Genomic DNA, 16,515 nt, shown 5'->3' on the forward strand with positions numbered 1-16,515 from the left:
TCTAAGCCACATTTTTTGCAGTAAGTATTGAAATGTAAACTGTAAACCTACAAGCTTGAATCTGACTGAGGCCCTTTGGATTTGCAGAGGCAACCTGAGCCAGTGGGAGAAGATAGCAAGGGGAGAGATTGAGGACGTAGTGCCCAGCCGGCCTTGTGAGTCAGGCCCTGTCAAGGTGGACAACTGACTACCAAAGGGGGCTACTGGCCCACCAAAGGAATACATTCTGAATCCTGCCACAGATCTGAAATTGTTAGGGGGAAGAACCCACATCCTGTTTTAACAGGACACGGATCAGCCGGCAACTTGACTTTCAAAAAACACACGGTTACCTCATTGGTGAAGGAGGTGTCAACACTGACGGTTTCACTGATCCCAGAGACTGACAGGCAGTCGTTGGTGAGGGACTTCAACCCATCACCGTTCGTCCACTCAGCTTGGGATTTCATTTGGTAGAACGGAAACGTGGTGTTTTTGGTTGTTATACTTTGCCTGTTTTACGTTTGTTTTTTCTTTTTCTTTTTGAGCTGATACTTTTATGGTCTTGTATTTGTAGAGGCCTTACTCTGAACCTTTCACAGGCTTGGATATGTGAAATCTTGTTGTTGGTTCAGGCTTTTTTTGAAATGGTACTGTTTGCCTTCTGTGGTAGGTTTATCACACGTGCACTACTTCAGTAAGGTGTTCCCAGAGACCGAAGGAATGTGTAGAGCAGGTTTATGGTGTAATGCCACCTTATTGGTGAGGTGGATGTTAGAATGTTTTTTAATTACTTTGTAAGCAAAAATCCTTTGCAGTACTTGAATAAAAACATACAGCCTATTCTACATGGAGATTGCAGAAAATCCCCACAAGCATATTCTACAAAACATGGAGGAACTGTGACGAGAGGAACTAGATAAAATCGATAGCTGTGAACACAAGAGAGTCATGTTTCTCCCTGAGGTGGACCCCACAGCACTGCCATTGTCCCCACCATGGCATTTAGGAACCTGCTGCAGAGTTTATCAGCTGATTAACAGGATCTGAGCCTAGGCGAGAGAGTTTCACAAGACAAAAATGAGCAAGACGCACAAACAGCATTAGTTTCAATCAATTAGAGTAAACCAAACTAAATACTAATTTTCACTCACAGAAAATCGTTCACTTCACTGTTACATCATGAATTATTTTACACAACAATCTGGTTGCTCTCATTAATCAGTAATCACCTCTACCACCATAAATTAAGCATAAGTCGAATGAGGATAGCAGACAATGGATCCAGCAGATTACAAAGATTAGTTTGTTTGCAGTTACACAACTCTTTGGATGTTGTCTACCATATTTATTGCCCATACAAGACCTTTTAATAACACATGCTTTAAGCATAGGTAATCTAAAAGATTTGATTTATAAAAAGAGAGATTGGTGGAATAAGTAATAGACTATATGATCTGGGATGTTTTCTCCTAGACGACTGTCCATGCATGTTCAAAGCCGAAGAGTAAAACATCAGTGACACTGAATTCTTTGTTATTTTGCTGTTGATGCCTGGTACACCCGTTCAGCAGGCGTCTCAACAAGCTCACATAGCTTTGTATTTTCTCATAATGTCAAATGTTGGTTGCCTTTTTGCAGGTTCAAAACCGAAGTTCCCCTCGTATTTATGACATGCCGAAGGAAATCTTCCCTTACACTCACACTACACGTCGTGCGGGGGGGGTACTTTCTGAGATCTTCCAGAGGACAAATAATTTTGTCCAAAACTGTCATTCCACTTGTCCCTCCCAGACTGAAATTATAGTTCAAATAATTTTTTTATGATTGGTACTGTGCTCCCCTCCAATGGTGTGAATGTACATTTTGATAAATGTTGTGTTGATTGCAGATCCTCAGTGGTGGCATGTGATTTAGTGCGCCATCACTTTCCATGGTGTGCTCTCTCTTATGTTTCAGAATTGCTTCCAATAAGCTTCAACCAAGAGCAACAATTAGCATGCACCTAAACTGAAGTTTATATATAATTTTGCATATACAGTAATAGGTGTATACAGTGTACAATCTAGGAATTAGTTTGTACAGACATAGATGTATGCTCTGATGGTGCTAAACTGATTGGCAGTTGTGCACTTTGACTGGGTGTGTGTGTGTGTCTGTGTGAGTGAGTGTCTGAGAAAGTGTGTCTGCATGTTTGTGTGTGTGAGAGAGAAAACTTTTATCTCTTTTGCCACTCCAGCCCCTCCCGAGTACATGGTTTAGTCCATAGCACTGTCCCATCTAATTTTCAGCACCAGTTATATCCCACTGTCTGCACTATGTTTCGCTTTTGATCTTCATCATCATTACTATTATTGATGATTATAATTAATACTATTATTACTATTGTTATTTTCTTAATTAGAGTTAAATTTAAATTAACTTATATTTTTTATACAAAGAAAAGAAATGTTGGCCTTTTTGTTTTGTACAAAGTAAACATCCAGATAAACTAAACAGACTAGACATGTTACTGTTACCCAAAATAACTGAGGAATGTCTCAACTGTAAATGTAAGAGCAGTAGCCCAAATGACTTTTATTAAATACCTGACAAACATACCTGTGTGCCAGATTTTTTATTTCATGTTTGAATTACATAGTTATTTGTATTTATTTAGCTGTTAATGCATAGTCTTTTATTAATAGAGCTACAGGGGTGTGTGTCATGTTTTACCGGGTTAATCATCTCAGAGATAAGTTAATGTCATTCATATATTTCTGAAAGTCAAAGTAGAATTAAAAATCCATATCTTCACAACTGTGTTCGAGTCTAAGCCTGACTACAGAGCATGAAAAGTCAGCATCATTTGATTGCAAAACTATACAGAAAAAATGATTAAAATCTTTAAAAATTATATGGTATGTGACATTCCCCCCTTTTCAGCTTGTAATGCATTCAATAATAACATTGTAATTCATAAGCTTGAAACAAGGAAAGAAACTTTAGGTAATCTGCAACTTTAGCTTTCTATGGAATATACTTTGTATAAAATTAACCATAAGCTTTCATATTTTTTTGTGAACAATAGAGTAATGAACACAACAACCAAAAATGACAAGTAACCATTTAACATCATAAAATAAAATGTATAGCCCTCTTTGCTTTGTTGGACGTTACAGTGTGTCTTCACTTATACTCAGTTTTTCTCCCTAGGTAATGAGTTTCGCTTTCCTTTTAACTTTTCTCTTTTTAGGGGGAATCAAAATGTTAATTTTCAGCAGATGACATTATGATTGCTCTCTATAGACATAAACTTGAACCTGATTAGTCATGAAAGTTCTACTGAGTGAGTAGTATCACCTCTGTACACTTTTAATTCACTAATGTGCCTCATCAGGGAGCTGGCACCTCAACGCTCATGAGTACGATTATTAACACAGACACTGAACGCAGCGCAAGTTTACGGCCTTCCGTCTCCTTGGCAACGCAGTAAATAGTCTGTTGTGGACATGAAGAAAGTTCATCGGCCTCACGATTGTGGAAACCATTTTTGATTTAGCTAAAAACTAGTTGTAAATTGACCTAATTTTGTCTTTCACAAACGTTTTTAGGACAGAAAACTTTTATTCAGCAACATCATCCAGTTCACTGACATTTTTTATGTCGTTTAGTGATTTTTTCCTTGCTTTTGGTAGAAGTACAATAGGTTATGCAGTTTATTTTTGGTTGAACTTAATTTAGCACCTCAGTTCTGCTCCATAAAATACAAAATGCGAGGTCAGTATATTAGACACAATTACTTGTGTATTTGAACAAACCTAATATGTTTTGTGCCTTCATAGCCATGTCCAGCAGCTGTAAGCCAAACCCTTGGTGCTTTGGTAGCGACATCCACAGACTGCTGCTTGCTGCTGAAGCTGGTCAGAAGACGGATATTTTGACCTACTACTCAGGTCATCTGGGGCCCCGTAGCCTAGAGCAGAATCTGCCTTACAGAGACACAAAACAGGTCATCTGGAAGTTGCCTCTGAGCCAAAAAGAAAACCCAAGTCTTCTAACACTCCAGGAGAGATGTAAAAGGACACAAATCTATGTAAAAAAGAAAGCAGAGTTCACTGCTCGCTCTGCTTTAGCAGAGTCTGAAGTCTCTGGCTCAAGACAAGATCAGGCTACTGATCACTCATCACATGCAGACAGCAGAGAGGATTTAAGTCTACCCAAGATAGCTCAAAGCTCTTCAGACTCTTCGCTGCTCCAGTCTAGAGCTTTTTCTCATAAAAAGTATAACTGTCCATCTAATTCAAAGCAGAAAAAACAACTTTGCTTAATCCGATCTGACCAGGAAGGCTTGAATAATGAAAACCAGCTAAAGACAAAACAGCAGTTTGGCAGGAAATTCATAGCCAAGCAGGACAGCTGGACTGGAAAAAATGTTACTGAAAGACATGAGAGAAAACTACAAAAGGTGAGAGTAATTGAACAAAACTAGTTTTGAAACTGCACTTTTTTTAAATCTCAGGCTTTTTATGCAGTCGTAACTTTGAAATGCCCTCTCAACATTCTTACAGGTGCAAGAGTAAAGACATGCACAGACTCATGCACATCTCACAGCATTATGTGTGTGTGTGTATATATGTGTGTGTGTTTTTGTCCTATTCAGGAGCTGGAGAAGCTGCCAGTGCAGAGCTGGCCCTGCAGAGACCGCCTTGCGGTGTTTAGTGACGTCTTTGATGATGTATGTGAAAGCTCGCCAGTATTTGGACGCATCCTGAGGGAAATTAAGGTTTTTCCATTTCCTCTGTACCCAGTAGCACATTTTTAGCATGTGCCATCAGACGTAGTAGAGCCAAGAGAGAGTAAGTCCCTGGTGTAGTATGCAGAAGTAGAGCGACCACTGGAACCTGGTCATGAAACGTCAGGGAGCAGGTCATCAGAGGGCAATGTTTCCATCACTACTCACATGGATGCTGCTCACATAGATGGGTATTTTACACCTGACAGTAGTGTTAGTGAAAAATGTCTACAGTTCTTACTATCAGTTGAAATGCAGAGTTTTTCTTTTAAATAATGTGACAAGCCAAGGAGCAGCACATTGTCATTATGATTACTGTATATCCAAGTTTTCACTTTATCTGCAAACACACAGTTTTTTACAAAATTCAGTACACAGAGTTAAGTAATCTTTTTTTTCTTCTTCTTCCAGACAGATTATGATTTCTATGTCAACCACATGATGGCCTCCCAGTCACCTGTGCACAATATGGTAAAGCCCGCTGCCCATAAAGTAGTCAATAGTGTAAAAAATAAATAAATGAAAGAAAATAAATAATAAATGTGACGTAACATGACTGTGACTTTTTGGCCTCATTTCCTGTAAAAGACAGTGATACTCTTCTGTTAGTGTCAGTTGATTGACAGCAAGCATAACATGATGACCTAATGCATACTGTGTTCAATTACAAGGTCTGAAGCTTTAAAAGTTTATAAAAATGAGATTATTTTAATGGGTGAGAATGAAGTAGTAAGTTCTAAGAAGACAACTATATGCCACTTTTTAAACATAGGTTTACTGTACTGTATTAACTATATACAGGACATAGTACAGTCACAGTTAAAGGGGTTAGAGCAAACACTTATCTAACACATTTATTTTTTTTTGTCAATGATATTCTCAAAAATTTAACTCATGGTCTGGGATCTTTTCACATTCAAATAAAGCTTCCTGTATTACTGACATAACATGTTTATAATTATTAATATGTTTTGTTGTTATGTTGCAGTCACTGAATACTACATATGATGGTCCTGGCAATAGCAAAATAAGGGAACTGGAGCTGGAAGATGCTGAAAAAGAGGTTTGCAGGCTAGACCAGGAGACCAGAAGAGTTCTAGAGGAAAAAAAACGGTACTGTAAGGATCTCTATTAGAACACGGTGCATCCAGAAACTACTCACAGCGCTTAACTTTCTCCTGATATTGTCATGTGTATTGCCTTATTCCAAAAAGCTTGGCACACTTATTTTTGGGCTGTTTTTCCCATTCTCCCATTCTTCTTTGCAGTACCTCTCAAGCACCGTTAGGGTGGATGGGTAGCATCAGTGCACAGACATTTTCAGATCTCTCCAGAGATGTACAATCGGGTTCAAGTCTGGACTCGGGCTGTACCACTCAAGGAAATTCAGAGAGTTGTACTGTAGCCACTCCTTTGTTATCTTGGCTTTGTGCTTAGGGTTGTTGTCCGGTTGAAAGATGAACCTGACTAGTCTCCCAGTTCCTGCCGCTGAAAAACATCCCCACAGCACGATGCTGCCACCACCATGCTTTACTGTAGGATGGTATTGGACAGGTGGTGAGCGGTGCCTGGTTTCCTCCAGACATGACACTTGGCATTCAGGCCAAAGAGTTCCATCTTTTTTTCATCAGACCAGAGCATTTTGTTTCTCGTAGTCTGAGAATCCTTCAGGTGTGCTGTCATATGTCTTTTACTGATCAGTGGTTTCCATCTGGCCACTCTTCCATACTGGCCTGGTTCTCCTCTCTCCACAGAGAAATGCTGGAGCTCTTTCAGAGTGAACATCGGGTTCTTGGTCACCTCCCTGACTAAGGCCCTTCTCTTTCGATCTAATCAACTAAATTTCACACAGGTGGACTCCAGTCAAGTTGTAGGAACATCTCAAGGATGATCAGTGGAAACAGGAGCTCAATTTTGAGTGTCATGTTAAAGGCCATGAATACTTGTCTGATTTTTTATTTTTTTTTAAAGACATTTGTAAAGATTTCAAGCAAACTTCTTTCCTGTTGTCATTATGGGGTATTGTTTGTACAAATTTGAGGAAAATAATGAATTTGATCCATTTTGGCATAAGGCTGTAACATAACAAAATGTGGAAAAAGCAAAGCACTCTAAATACTTTGTGGATGCACTGTATACTAGTATAGTATTGTATATCATTGTACATATTGTACTTGGTTTGACTGTTTGTTCTTTTGAACCTTAGAATGCAAAATGAGTTGCAGACTGTTCCAGTTATGACAGGCCCAGAGGACAGTGACATGAAGAGTAAGTCTCAAGAATACATTAGCATATACTGTACAATCATTGTCTAACCACATGTAAGCATTAGCTGTATATTACGACATAGGGCGACAGCACATTGGCTAATCTACATTCTAATGTACCTTATCCAGTGGATAGACTTAACTAATTATTGGCATGCTAACAATCATAAAGAGAGTTTCAGTGAGTCAAAGCCTGCAGAAGTGTGTAAGCATTGATAAATCATTACTCACCCTTTCATGCTTGTCTCTTCTGTGTTTGGACAGATACATCTTTGTCAGGGCTGCAGGACAGTGGGACTGCCAACCTTTACTGTGTCCAGTCCAAGAGAGTTAAGGTGTTGAACATGTGGAGGGAGAACCAACAGCTGGAAGATGAGATTAAAGAGAAGCTTTTGACCACTGTTACAACCACTGCTTCTGAAAGATGTATTAAAGTCCTACGGGTACTGGGAGAAAAACTGTCTGCTTATGCTTACTTTTTTTTCCCATGTACAGTTGGAAGGAAAAGTTCCACATATTTTAAAATGGAAAAAAGAGTAAACTTTTTTAATCAGTATATCTTATTTACAGTTAGCTAGTACAAATATCCCTTTCTTTAGAAAGTAGTTAGCGTTAATTTTTGATTAATTTCTCAAAGCGATGCAAACTTTTGCACTTATTTAATTTTCATTATTTTTGTTACTTCTTATGATGAAAGAACATTTTTACAAGCTAAATGTGCATTATTATTATGTTAGGTTTAGGGATAAGTTTGCATCCCCTTATGTTGCAATTCCATGGGGTGGCTGTAGCTCAGTTGATGGGGTGGCTGTGCAAGGATCACGAGCTCGGTGGTTCGATCTCTGGTCCCGGCTACATGTCGAAGTTTTGGGCAAGACAACGAACCCCAAGTTGCTCCCGTTGGGTCAGCTGAGCACCGTGCATGGCAGACACTGCCGTCGGTGTGTGAGAGTGAGAATAAACGGGAATCATCATTGTAAAGCACTATATAAGAGGCCATTTGCATGTAAGGGGATGTAAATTTAAGCAGTACATTTGATTGGTGTTGTTTATTGTGGCAATTCTTTGTTTTTTAGCAATTTTTGTTTCTGTTTCCAGAGAGAGATAATCAGATTGATAGCCTCAAATGACCGTCTGAAGGCAGTCAACAAGGCATGGGAGTTTGACCTTTTTCATGCAATATAATATATTTTTATTGAAGTATCACAAATGTGAAATGCATCTCATATTAGGTGATGGGTCAATTTAAATTCTACTATGAATTTCTTCCCTCAAGGATCTGGAAGACAAAATCAACATGATGCTGAACAGAGAGAAATCAAGCAAGAAATTAAGATGGTACATGGAATACTGGACTTGTTTGAATTGATTTGTATGTCTTACAAGAATCAAGTGACTGCTTTATACTTAATGTTATCCTCCTCTGTTTTACCACTAGGTTGTGGGATGAAATACAGTGTGATCTGCAGACAGAGCGAATATGACGTCGATAGCCACACAGTCTGCTCTTGAGAGGACTGTCAGACAAACCACACTAGATAAAGTGCCATGTACAATAAAATAGAGGATCATTTGAGAACTGTTTGATCTTCTTTACTAAAATAACATATTTATAGCAGCTTACAGTAAGCGGTGTTGCTGTAAGTCTGTTATACAGACTGGCCCCTTCAGCAGAGGTTTTCTATATTATTTTACTATTACATTATTGCCAATGTCGCAACATTATTAGCAGTATTTTTATGTTGCTTAAGGTGAAGCTAAAATAAGCTACTTTATATACTGTTATAGCATAATAACGCACTATATTTTATTATTTTTTATAATAGTGTACAATTATTTTATACCTTTAACACATATTTAAAACTATTTTTAATTTACATATTTAATTTACATATTGCCTCTGAAACATTAGGTACACAGTAATATAAAAATAAAATATTCTGCTACTTTAGAACTTTGGATAAAATCTGATGTCCTTGCATTTAGCTTGTTTCTTCTACTGTTCGCAGGAAACATTAACTTAGGCTGCTTAACCATCAGCATTAGCATTCTAACACCATGAATAAATGTGCTTATGGCACAGTGATCAATAAAAGTTCATAACAGAAAAAAATCATGTTTTACAGTTTTCAGTTACCCAGCAGCTAATAGCAAACAATAACAGTAAATCTGACACCTCACATACGTTGTTCAAGTCGCCCAAGGTAGGCTAATTAGTATTTGTTTATATAGGAAGGCCCACCTTAGGGGATAAATCGAATGTGCTGTGGTGTGTTTACAGCGGAGAACAACAGTTTCAAAGTACAACAAATGACCTGCATACTGTCAGAGCCATATTGCATATGGAGCTGTATATAAATGTGATACCACAGTAGAATAGGAGGACATCAAACTCTTCTCTCATTACCTGCTTCAGCAGACAAGTATAAAATCCATTTCTACAGATTGTCTGAGGCAGAGGAAGATAAAACGTAAAACCCTGTAATATTATTCATAACTGTTATCAGTAACACACCTTATTTGGTGCTAATTTCCACACCACTCAGGGCACATTATTCTTCAAACACAAGAGGGCAGCAGAGACAAATGAGAGAAGTCTAGAAAGCTCTGAGGCCTCCAGTGGAGTACGTTATTTCCACCTCCCTGCTCATGCTAAGTGAATAAGTTAATGCTCTGTTTGTCTCTGTACTCTCACTTCTGTGCTGAAGAATCAGTCTGTGACCTTTATCAAAACACCCTGAAGACAATTTGAGTCTTTTGATGTTTTAATAAAGGTCACAGGCTGAAATGGCAGCATGGGATGTGCCAAGTGTTAATGTGAATATAAAGATGGTTTTCCTCCTGGCTCAAGTTCTGTGTGACTTTTGAAAAGATCAAACTATAGCTCTGTGGATTAAGAACTTGAAAGAAAATTAAATCACTGATTGTACATTCGTTACATTTCAGAAATCGTGGAAGCTTTCTTTGGATTGATTATTGGGTAACCTTTGCCCCTGACATGACAGAGTGCTTTGCTGTCTGCTATAACCTAATCAGAGGTCAAAGTCTGCTCTCTGGCCGTCAGAGGCAGTAGAAGCACAGTGTGTTTGTCTGTTACCCTACAGGCTCTTTGCAGCCTGTTAACAACTTTCTCAGCTTGTGGAGAGCTTTTAATGCTTGGATTGTTGACAGTTCAACACCATGCTGTTTCAGACTGTGGTCCTGCTCCTCCTGTGTGTCTCCATGGGCACGTGTGCAACTTTAGGCAACTACCAGAGGCAATCAGCCGAGGAGGAGGGCCCTGTTATGCCCTCAGCTGCTGTTACCGAGGGTGTTGTAACAGCTGCCACAGTAGATGCAGCTAAAAAAGATGTAGCTGCTGCAGATGCCCAAGTAGGTGATTCACCTGCAGCTGACAAACCGCCAGCTAATGCACAGTCTGCTGACAAACTACCAGCTCAAATGCTTATGGATTCAGCAGCTGAGAAACCTGAAGGAGATGATCTCAGAACAAATGGTGGTGCAGCTGAAGAGCGAGGGACAGAGAGTAATAGGGCTGCTACAGAAGCTCTTGCCGAAGTAGCTGTTACCCAGGAGGAAGCTTCCTTTGAGGAGGAGTGGAATGAAATCAGATCAGTCAAGACCAATCGGTCCCTGGACAGACCCTTGGCACATGAAGATGATAGCAGTTGGAGCCTTAACTCAATTAGAAATAGTTTGCAAACTATGCACGGATACTTTGACTCCCTGGTGGAGCTGGTGGGGGGACACAATGGTGTGTGTGAGTACCGCTGCAAAAATGGTAAGAATACATTTTTTACATAATAACAACTGTGGGACTGTCGGAATTATTTGGTGTCCAGAGAGATTGTTGTTATTTCTGGCCTGTTTCAGAAAATGTCATGTGATTATATGCTGTTTACATGGAACACTTCTTCTGCCATTGTGTAATTGTGTGCTCAGTACACTTTGACCCTCAAATTTATTCAGTTCTTTTTCTGTCAGATTATCGGTTTCTTCCTTATACAGCCAAAGGCAACTTATACTGAAACCTAAAGACAAGCTGTTTATCAGGAGGTAGATTTACCTCCTCAGCCATGAGGAGTTTAGGAGCCAAACATAGTTTACCTATAGTTACACAATAAATACAGATGTTCTAAAAACAGAATTTAAATCTTATCTGTTAAATGGCATTAATAAAAAGCTTTGATGACAATTTGTTAATGTGCCTTCACTTCGATCCAAGAATTAAACTGAATTTCTCTGTTTTGTTAGAAGAACCTCCTGAACCTCGACCTGGCTACCAGCTCCCAGAACCCAACGGCTGCAGCACTTCTCTAGTGGGATTCCAGGTGAATGCTGCTCTAGGTGGCCTGATCATAGCACCAACAGCCCACAGCTACATATTTAAGCCCACATAGTTGAGCCAACCATAGCAGTAACAGGTGGAAATGTTTAGTTCTGTTTTAGCACTGACAGTTGTTTGTCTTGGCAGCTTGACCTGGGGATCCCTGCTATGACAAAGTGCTGTAATGAGCTTGACATCTGCTATGACACATGTGGCACAAGCAAGTACAACTGTGACTCCAAGTTTCGATTGTGTCTGTATAGCATCTGCTCTGAACTTAAGAAGAGCCTGGGCTTTGTTTCAAAAGTTCAAGGTAATATATTTAAAACATTTAAGTTACAACCCCTATTCAAAAAAAGCTGGCACAACATGTAAAATATAAAAATAAAAACAGAATCCAATGATTTTTAAATCTCATTAACCCATATTTTATTCAAAATAGAACATAAACAACACATAAGATGTTGAAACAGACATTTTACCATTTCTTGGGAAATATGAGCTCATTTTAAATTTGATGGCAGCAACACATCTCCAAATAGTTGGAACAGCCGCAACAAAAGGCTGGAAAAGTAATTGTAGCAAATCAAAAACAAACTAATTAGGTAAATTGGCAGCAGGTCAACTGACTGGGTATAAAAGAAGCATTTCATGGACGCAGAGCCTCTAAAATATAAAGTTGGGCAGAGGTTCACCAATCTGCAACAAACTGCGTCTAAAAATTGTGGAAACACTTTAGAAAATGTTCCTTAACATAAAATTGCTAAGACTTTGAAGATCCCACCATCTACAGTATAAAATATCATCAGAAGATTCAGAAAATCTGGAGGAATCTTTGTGCGCAAGGGACAAAGCCAAAGGTCAAAACTGGATGAATATGATCTTCAGGCCCTCAGGTGGCACTGCATTGAACACAGACATAACATGTTCTGTGGTCAGATCAATCAAAATTAGAAATTTTTATAAACCATGGGGACCGTTTTCTGTGGACTAAAGAGAAGAGGGCCCATCCAGCTTGTTATCAGAGGACAGTTCAAAAGCCTGCATCTCTGATGGTATGGGGCTGCATTAGTGCCCATGGCTGTCACGGCTTACACATGTGGAAAGGTTCCATAAATGCTGGAAAGTACATAGAGGTTTTAGAGCAACATATGATCCCATCCAGGCAATGTCACTTACAATATTTCAAAAATTCCTCATTCCTCTCCTGAAACTCCAGCAACTGGAGGAGAGGGGATGCTACACAATGGTAAATACGCCTTGGTCTAACTTTTTTTAGATGTATTTCTGACATTAAATGCAAAAACAAGCTAATATTTTCCATGAAATGGTTGAATGTCTCAGTCTCAACATCTGATATGTTGTTTATTGTGAATAAAATATGGATAAATGAGATCTAAAAATCATTGCATTCTGTTTTTAATTATACTTTACGCATCATCCTAACGTTTTTTGAATTGGGGTTGAAATTACTTCTCCCTTTTTTTTGGCTGTGGGCTATAGCAAAATAAATAGAATAATAAGAATACGACCACTGGAATTTTACACACTTAAGTTATGAAAATAAACTCTGCCTTCTTTCTCTTTTTTTGCTTTCTCCTCTTAGCCTGTGAGTCGATGGCAGATGCTCTCTACAACACAGTGTGGTCTTTGGGTTGTAGGCCTTACATGAACAGCCAGAGGGCAGCGTGTGTCTGCAAGGGAGAGGAGAGGGATGAACTGTGACACAGAGCACTTTGGACAAGTAGATACTTTCACAAACGAGCAACAGAGTCAAGAGTATTTCTACACATTATACTATATTTTTGTAGACTTTTTGACAGAAAGGACATGCTTTACAAGATTTCTATTAAGATACAGATCTTGTGAATTTAAAAAATGCATAAATGAGGAATGGAAATGAGCAGTTTCGTAGATTTTATTCATAGGCAGTAATAACAAATATCAGGTAACTGAATAAAATTTTCTGAATCTAATTTTTCCTCATGCATTTTGCACTCACATACTGAATTTCAGTTTTAGGCCATTTTTCAGGCCCTGATGACTCCATTTCCATAAATTACCTTCATGACTCCAAACAATGTGCCTGATGGGAAAGTAGTTGTAGTTGGATTAATTTCCTCTAGATAGGTAGATAGACAAAAGATAATTACCATGGCACATTGTTGGTGGGATTTAACATTCATCAAGCTCATCTGCTCAAACCTTAAGTCCTGTAAATGCCTTTTACAACTGCTGTGGTTAATATTTGATGTAAGTTATTTGCCACATATTTGATCTTTTTGTATGAATAAATGCAGTTTAACTGAACCAGTTCATTCTAGGCTAATTGTCAGAGTGATGAAGCATATCCATAATTTCTAGTCACAGCACACTAATATCTCTTTTCCACCACACTGGAATGTGTGATATGCTGCTCAGCCATCGATTTTCTTGGGTAAATGAGTTCATGAGTGTTCAAGGCACTGTTAATGTAAAATATGAACCACTTTTATAAATCCACTAATAATCAAGCCTGAGAAATGCCTGATAGTTTGACCTAGAAAAACATCCTTCATGCTGTAGTTGTTACAAATAAACTGTGGCCTCTCTGAGTGATTTCTAAAAGCAATGGAATTCAGTGTAACATCAGGAAATTGTGCTGTCAGGCAAAGTAGCAAAGACAGACAGACTTTGATGCAGTAGGCAGTGATCTACATTACAAAAAATGGGAGTGACACTGGAACAAGTAAAAAAAAGAGGTGTATACTGTATTTGCATATGTAGATGTGGAACTCTGAGCCCTGTTTGTGTGTGCCGACACAAGCCTTGCCTACATTTGTTTGGTGTTTTAAATACCGAATAAGATATCAATTCATCTTTAACTGCAAATGCACTTTTTGTGTCCCTGCTTGTGCTGCTGGACTCTTTTCTGGTGGTTGTACTGTAGCATTGTCACTAGGGCAGGATGAAGATGGGGCCTCCACTCAGCATGTGCCCCTCCTGATGTTCTTGGGTGTGAACCTCCCGCCGGACACGTCCTCGACAACTCTGAGCACAGCGGAAGTCGTTTGCCCCACATACTAACACCTGGCAGTGGAGGAACACTTGCTAAAAACAAAAGAAACACACTTATCTTTAAGAGATGGAGGTGAACACTGTCAGTGTAAGGGCACTGCTAATTCAGTCTTACAGATATATCTCCTACACACTAGTGCTGCGTAGACATGAGCCAACACACCAGCTGCCAGCTGGCTCTCAGCATGCTTCTTTTACTCACCCGGTTGTCCTTGCCAATGAACTTGAAGACAGGGACCTGGTAGTGCTTAGAGAGCTGGTCCTTTGATGAGTACTGTGTCACTGTTTCATCAGAGATGCACCTAAATTCAGAGAAAATACCCAAAGAGGAAAAATACTTATGCAACTGATATCTAAATGCAGTACTCAGTGATTCATTTAGTGCACACTTCCCCCCAAGCCCCTAAAACACTGCTACAATTTACTGAGAAATTGTAAAAATAAGATGCGATTACAGTCCTGCTCTATTAGTGTAAATAACAAGAGAAACTCTTTCTACACATTCAGTAAAGAAATGGTTTGCTTTATGTGAGTGCTCCTCTGATTTCAACCTGTCCTTGAAGGAGGAGCTAGGGTGAGTCAGGCGTGCTATGATAAAGTATTCACCCATCTTTGATGAGGTAATACTTGAGGGCCTGGTCAGCTTTAGGCCTCGGTGTAGCGAAGCAGCTCTCCCCCTGAGCAGAGAGGCCCTCCACCCGCTCCTTGGGCTCCACTCCGAAGAACAGTGAGTCATGTAGTCGGAGTTGGGGTGGGGTGCTGTAGGGCTCTGAAAACTCTGCGTTCTTGAAGAGCTCCAGGGAAAAGGGGAAAACTCCTTCACTGTGGCCTGCCAGCTCCATGGCTGAGCTGCGCAGACTTGCTTGATAGCCGTCTGAAACCTGGTATTCCCTCGGGAACTCACAGGTGACCGGGAGCAATAACTTGCTGGTGCGGACTATCAAGTCTCTGCTGCTGTCTGGGTTGCTTCTGGGAAGGCCTGTCACAAGGTTGGTCCCCACAATCTTGTTATCTGTCACCTGGGGGTCAACATTTACCTCACTTTAATAGCTTTCTCAGTCTAGGTCAACTTCAAGCAATCCACTGTCTAAGCACAGCTCTTTTAAATACCAGGAAAATAATGAAATATCCCTTCAAACCCTAACCAGAGAGATTACACTCTGTGCACAAATCTCTCCAGTGTCTCTGACCTCCACCACTGTGCCACAGGTCTTCAAGCTAAAGCTGAGGTTGATGTGTGTGCCGTTGGAGACACCTCGACAAGATGAGTTGGACAGGGAAAGCTCCAGTCCCCCTACCAGGTCCTTAGGAACTGACACTGTAATAGAGCTGGAATCACACTGGACTGGCACTGGATAAAAAGAAAGGCAAACATATGACATGTTATCATAGTTCCAATCAGCTACTTCAATGAAAAACATCCTAATAATTCATCAATAATTATGCATGTTGTTTTAAAATCTATGAAATGAGATGAACTATTTTTTAAGCGAAATGATTATCGAATATTAATTAAGATAGTTAATAATGAAAATAATTGCAGAATTTGAATATTGTTGGCAGGATTCTCTCTTTTCTTTAGAAAACAATTTCCCACTCAGGTCATCCACTGCTAGTGTGATTGAGGACCCTCCCAGATTAAAAAAAACTGCAGTGAAATGTAAAAAAAAGCATTTAGGTGTAAAACAGCTTTTCAGATGAATCAAGCACGTCTCTCTGCACACCTCTATTCCCTTGCTGTATAATTGATTAGCCTACTACAATATCTACCTCACCTATACACATACACACCTTGACATGTGCATTTATCCTCTCCCAGCTCCAGCCCCCTGGGACAGTGGCACTGATATGACTCAAACAGCAAGGAGCATCCGTGGCTGCAGCCTCCAATGTTAACATGACAGCCTGCGATCTCTGCATGAGGCAGCACAGAGAAAAGGAAAAGATTAATCAGCTGAGTAGGTGGGGTTTACTACCTCAAGACACTTCACTTACCTTTCAGGGAAGAGGATGATGAATCAACTTAAAAAGACTTTAAAACTGAGTTTGTAATACTGAGGGGACTGATTAAGAAGTAATGATGGATGAAATAACGGGGAAGGCAAAAGAAG

General features: G+C 39.5%; 4 protein-coding genes across 12 annotated transcripts in view; 3 read left to right on the plus strand and 1 right to left on the minus strand.

Moving 5' to 3' along the window:
• pde10a (phosphodiesterase 10A) overlaps nt 1-2,577 on the plus strand; it is a 54,022-nt gene extending 51,445 nt beyond the window's left edge. For all 6 annotated transcript variants that reach the window (XM_067524213.1, XM_067524220.1, XM_067524229.1 and 3 more), the window contains one exon: nt 88-2,577. In XM_067524213.1, coding sequence (XP_067380314.1) covers nt 88-187 — 100 coding nt within the window. In that variant the 3' untranslated portion in view covers nt 188-2,577. The remainder of the gene's footprint in view (nt 1-87) is intronic.
• Nucleotides 2,578-3,492: 915 nt separating this feature from the next.
• Nucleotides 3,493-9,923, plus strand: LOC137137694 (uncharacterized protein C6orf118-like). Of its 3 annotated transcripts, none has more exons than XM_067524295.1 (9): nt 3,493-4,426; nt 4,622-4,744; nt 5,165-5,224; nt 5,742-5,866; nt 6,960-7,021; nt 7,285-7,463; nt 8,119-8,172; nt 8,297-8,358; nt 8,459-9,923. In XM_067524295.1, the coding sequence occupies exons 1-9, from the start codon at nt 3,785-3,787 to the stop codon at nt 8,502-8,504; spliced, it is 1,353 nt and encodes a 450-aa protein (XP_067380396.1). In that variant the 5' UTR covers nt 3,493-3,784; the 3' UTR covers nt 8,505-9,923. The 3 variants fall into 3 exon arrangements, with proteins under 3 accessions (XP_067380396.1, XP_067380405.1, XP_067380413.1); XM_067524304.1 differs by having other exon boundaries at nt 4,622-4,696; XM_067524312.1 differs by lacking the exon at nt 4,622-4,744.
• A 143-nt stretch (nt 9,924-10,066) lies between these two features.
• LOC137137707 (group XIIB secretory phospholipase A2-like protein) lies at nt 10,067-13,323 on the plus strand. Of its 2 annotated transcripts, none has more exons than XM_067524325.1 (4): nt 10,067-10,801; nt 11,275-11,351; nt 11,495-11,660; nt 12,954-13,323. In XM_067524325.1, the coding sequence occupies exons 1-4, from the start codon at nt 10,201-10,203 to the stop codon at nt 13,070-13,072; spliced, it is 963 nt and encodes a 320-aa protein (XP_067380426.1). In that variant the 5' UTR covers nt 10,067-10,200; the 3' UTR covers nt 13,073-13,323. The 2 variants fall into 2 exon arrangements, with proteins under 2 accessions (XP_067380426.1, XP_067380433.1); XM_067524332.1 differs by having other exon boundaries at nt 11,278-11,351.
• On the minus strand, nt 13,250-15,949 carry LOC137137723 (oncoprotein-induced transcript 3 protein-like). The gene is made up of 4 exons (XM_067524361.1): nt 15,595-15,949; nt 15,011-15,423; nt 14,607-14,706; nt 13,250-14,437 (listed from the first exon to the last, which is right to left on the minus strand). Exons 1-4 carry the CDS (start codon nt 15,823-15,825, stop codon nt 14,285-14,287), a joined length of 897 nt encoding a protein of 298 aa, XP_067380462.1. The 5' UTR covers nt 15,826-15,949; the 3' UTR covers nt 13,250-14,284.
• Between the last annotated feature and the right edge of the window lie 566 nt (nt 15,950-16,515).

The sequence above is a fragment of the Channa argus genome, chromosome 1 (genome assembly GCF_033026475.1).
Source record: "Channa argus isolate prfri chromosome 1, Channa argus male v1.0, whole genome shotgun sequence".
NCBI classification, from domain to species: Eukaryota; Metazoa; Chordata; class Actinopteri; order Anabantiformes; family Channidae; genus Channa; species Channa argus.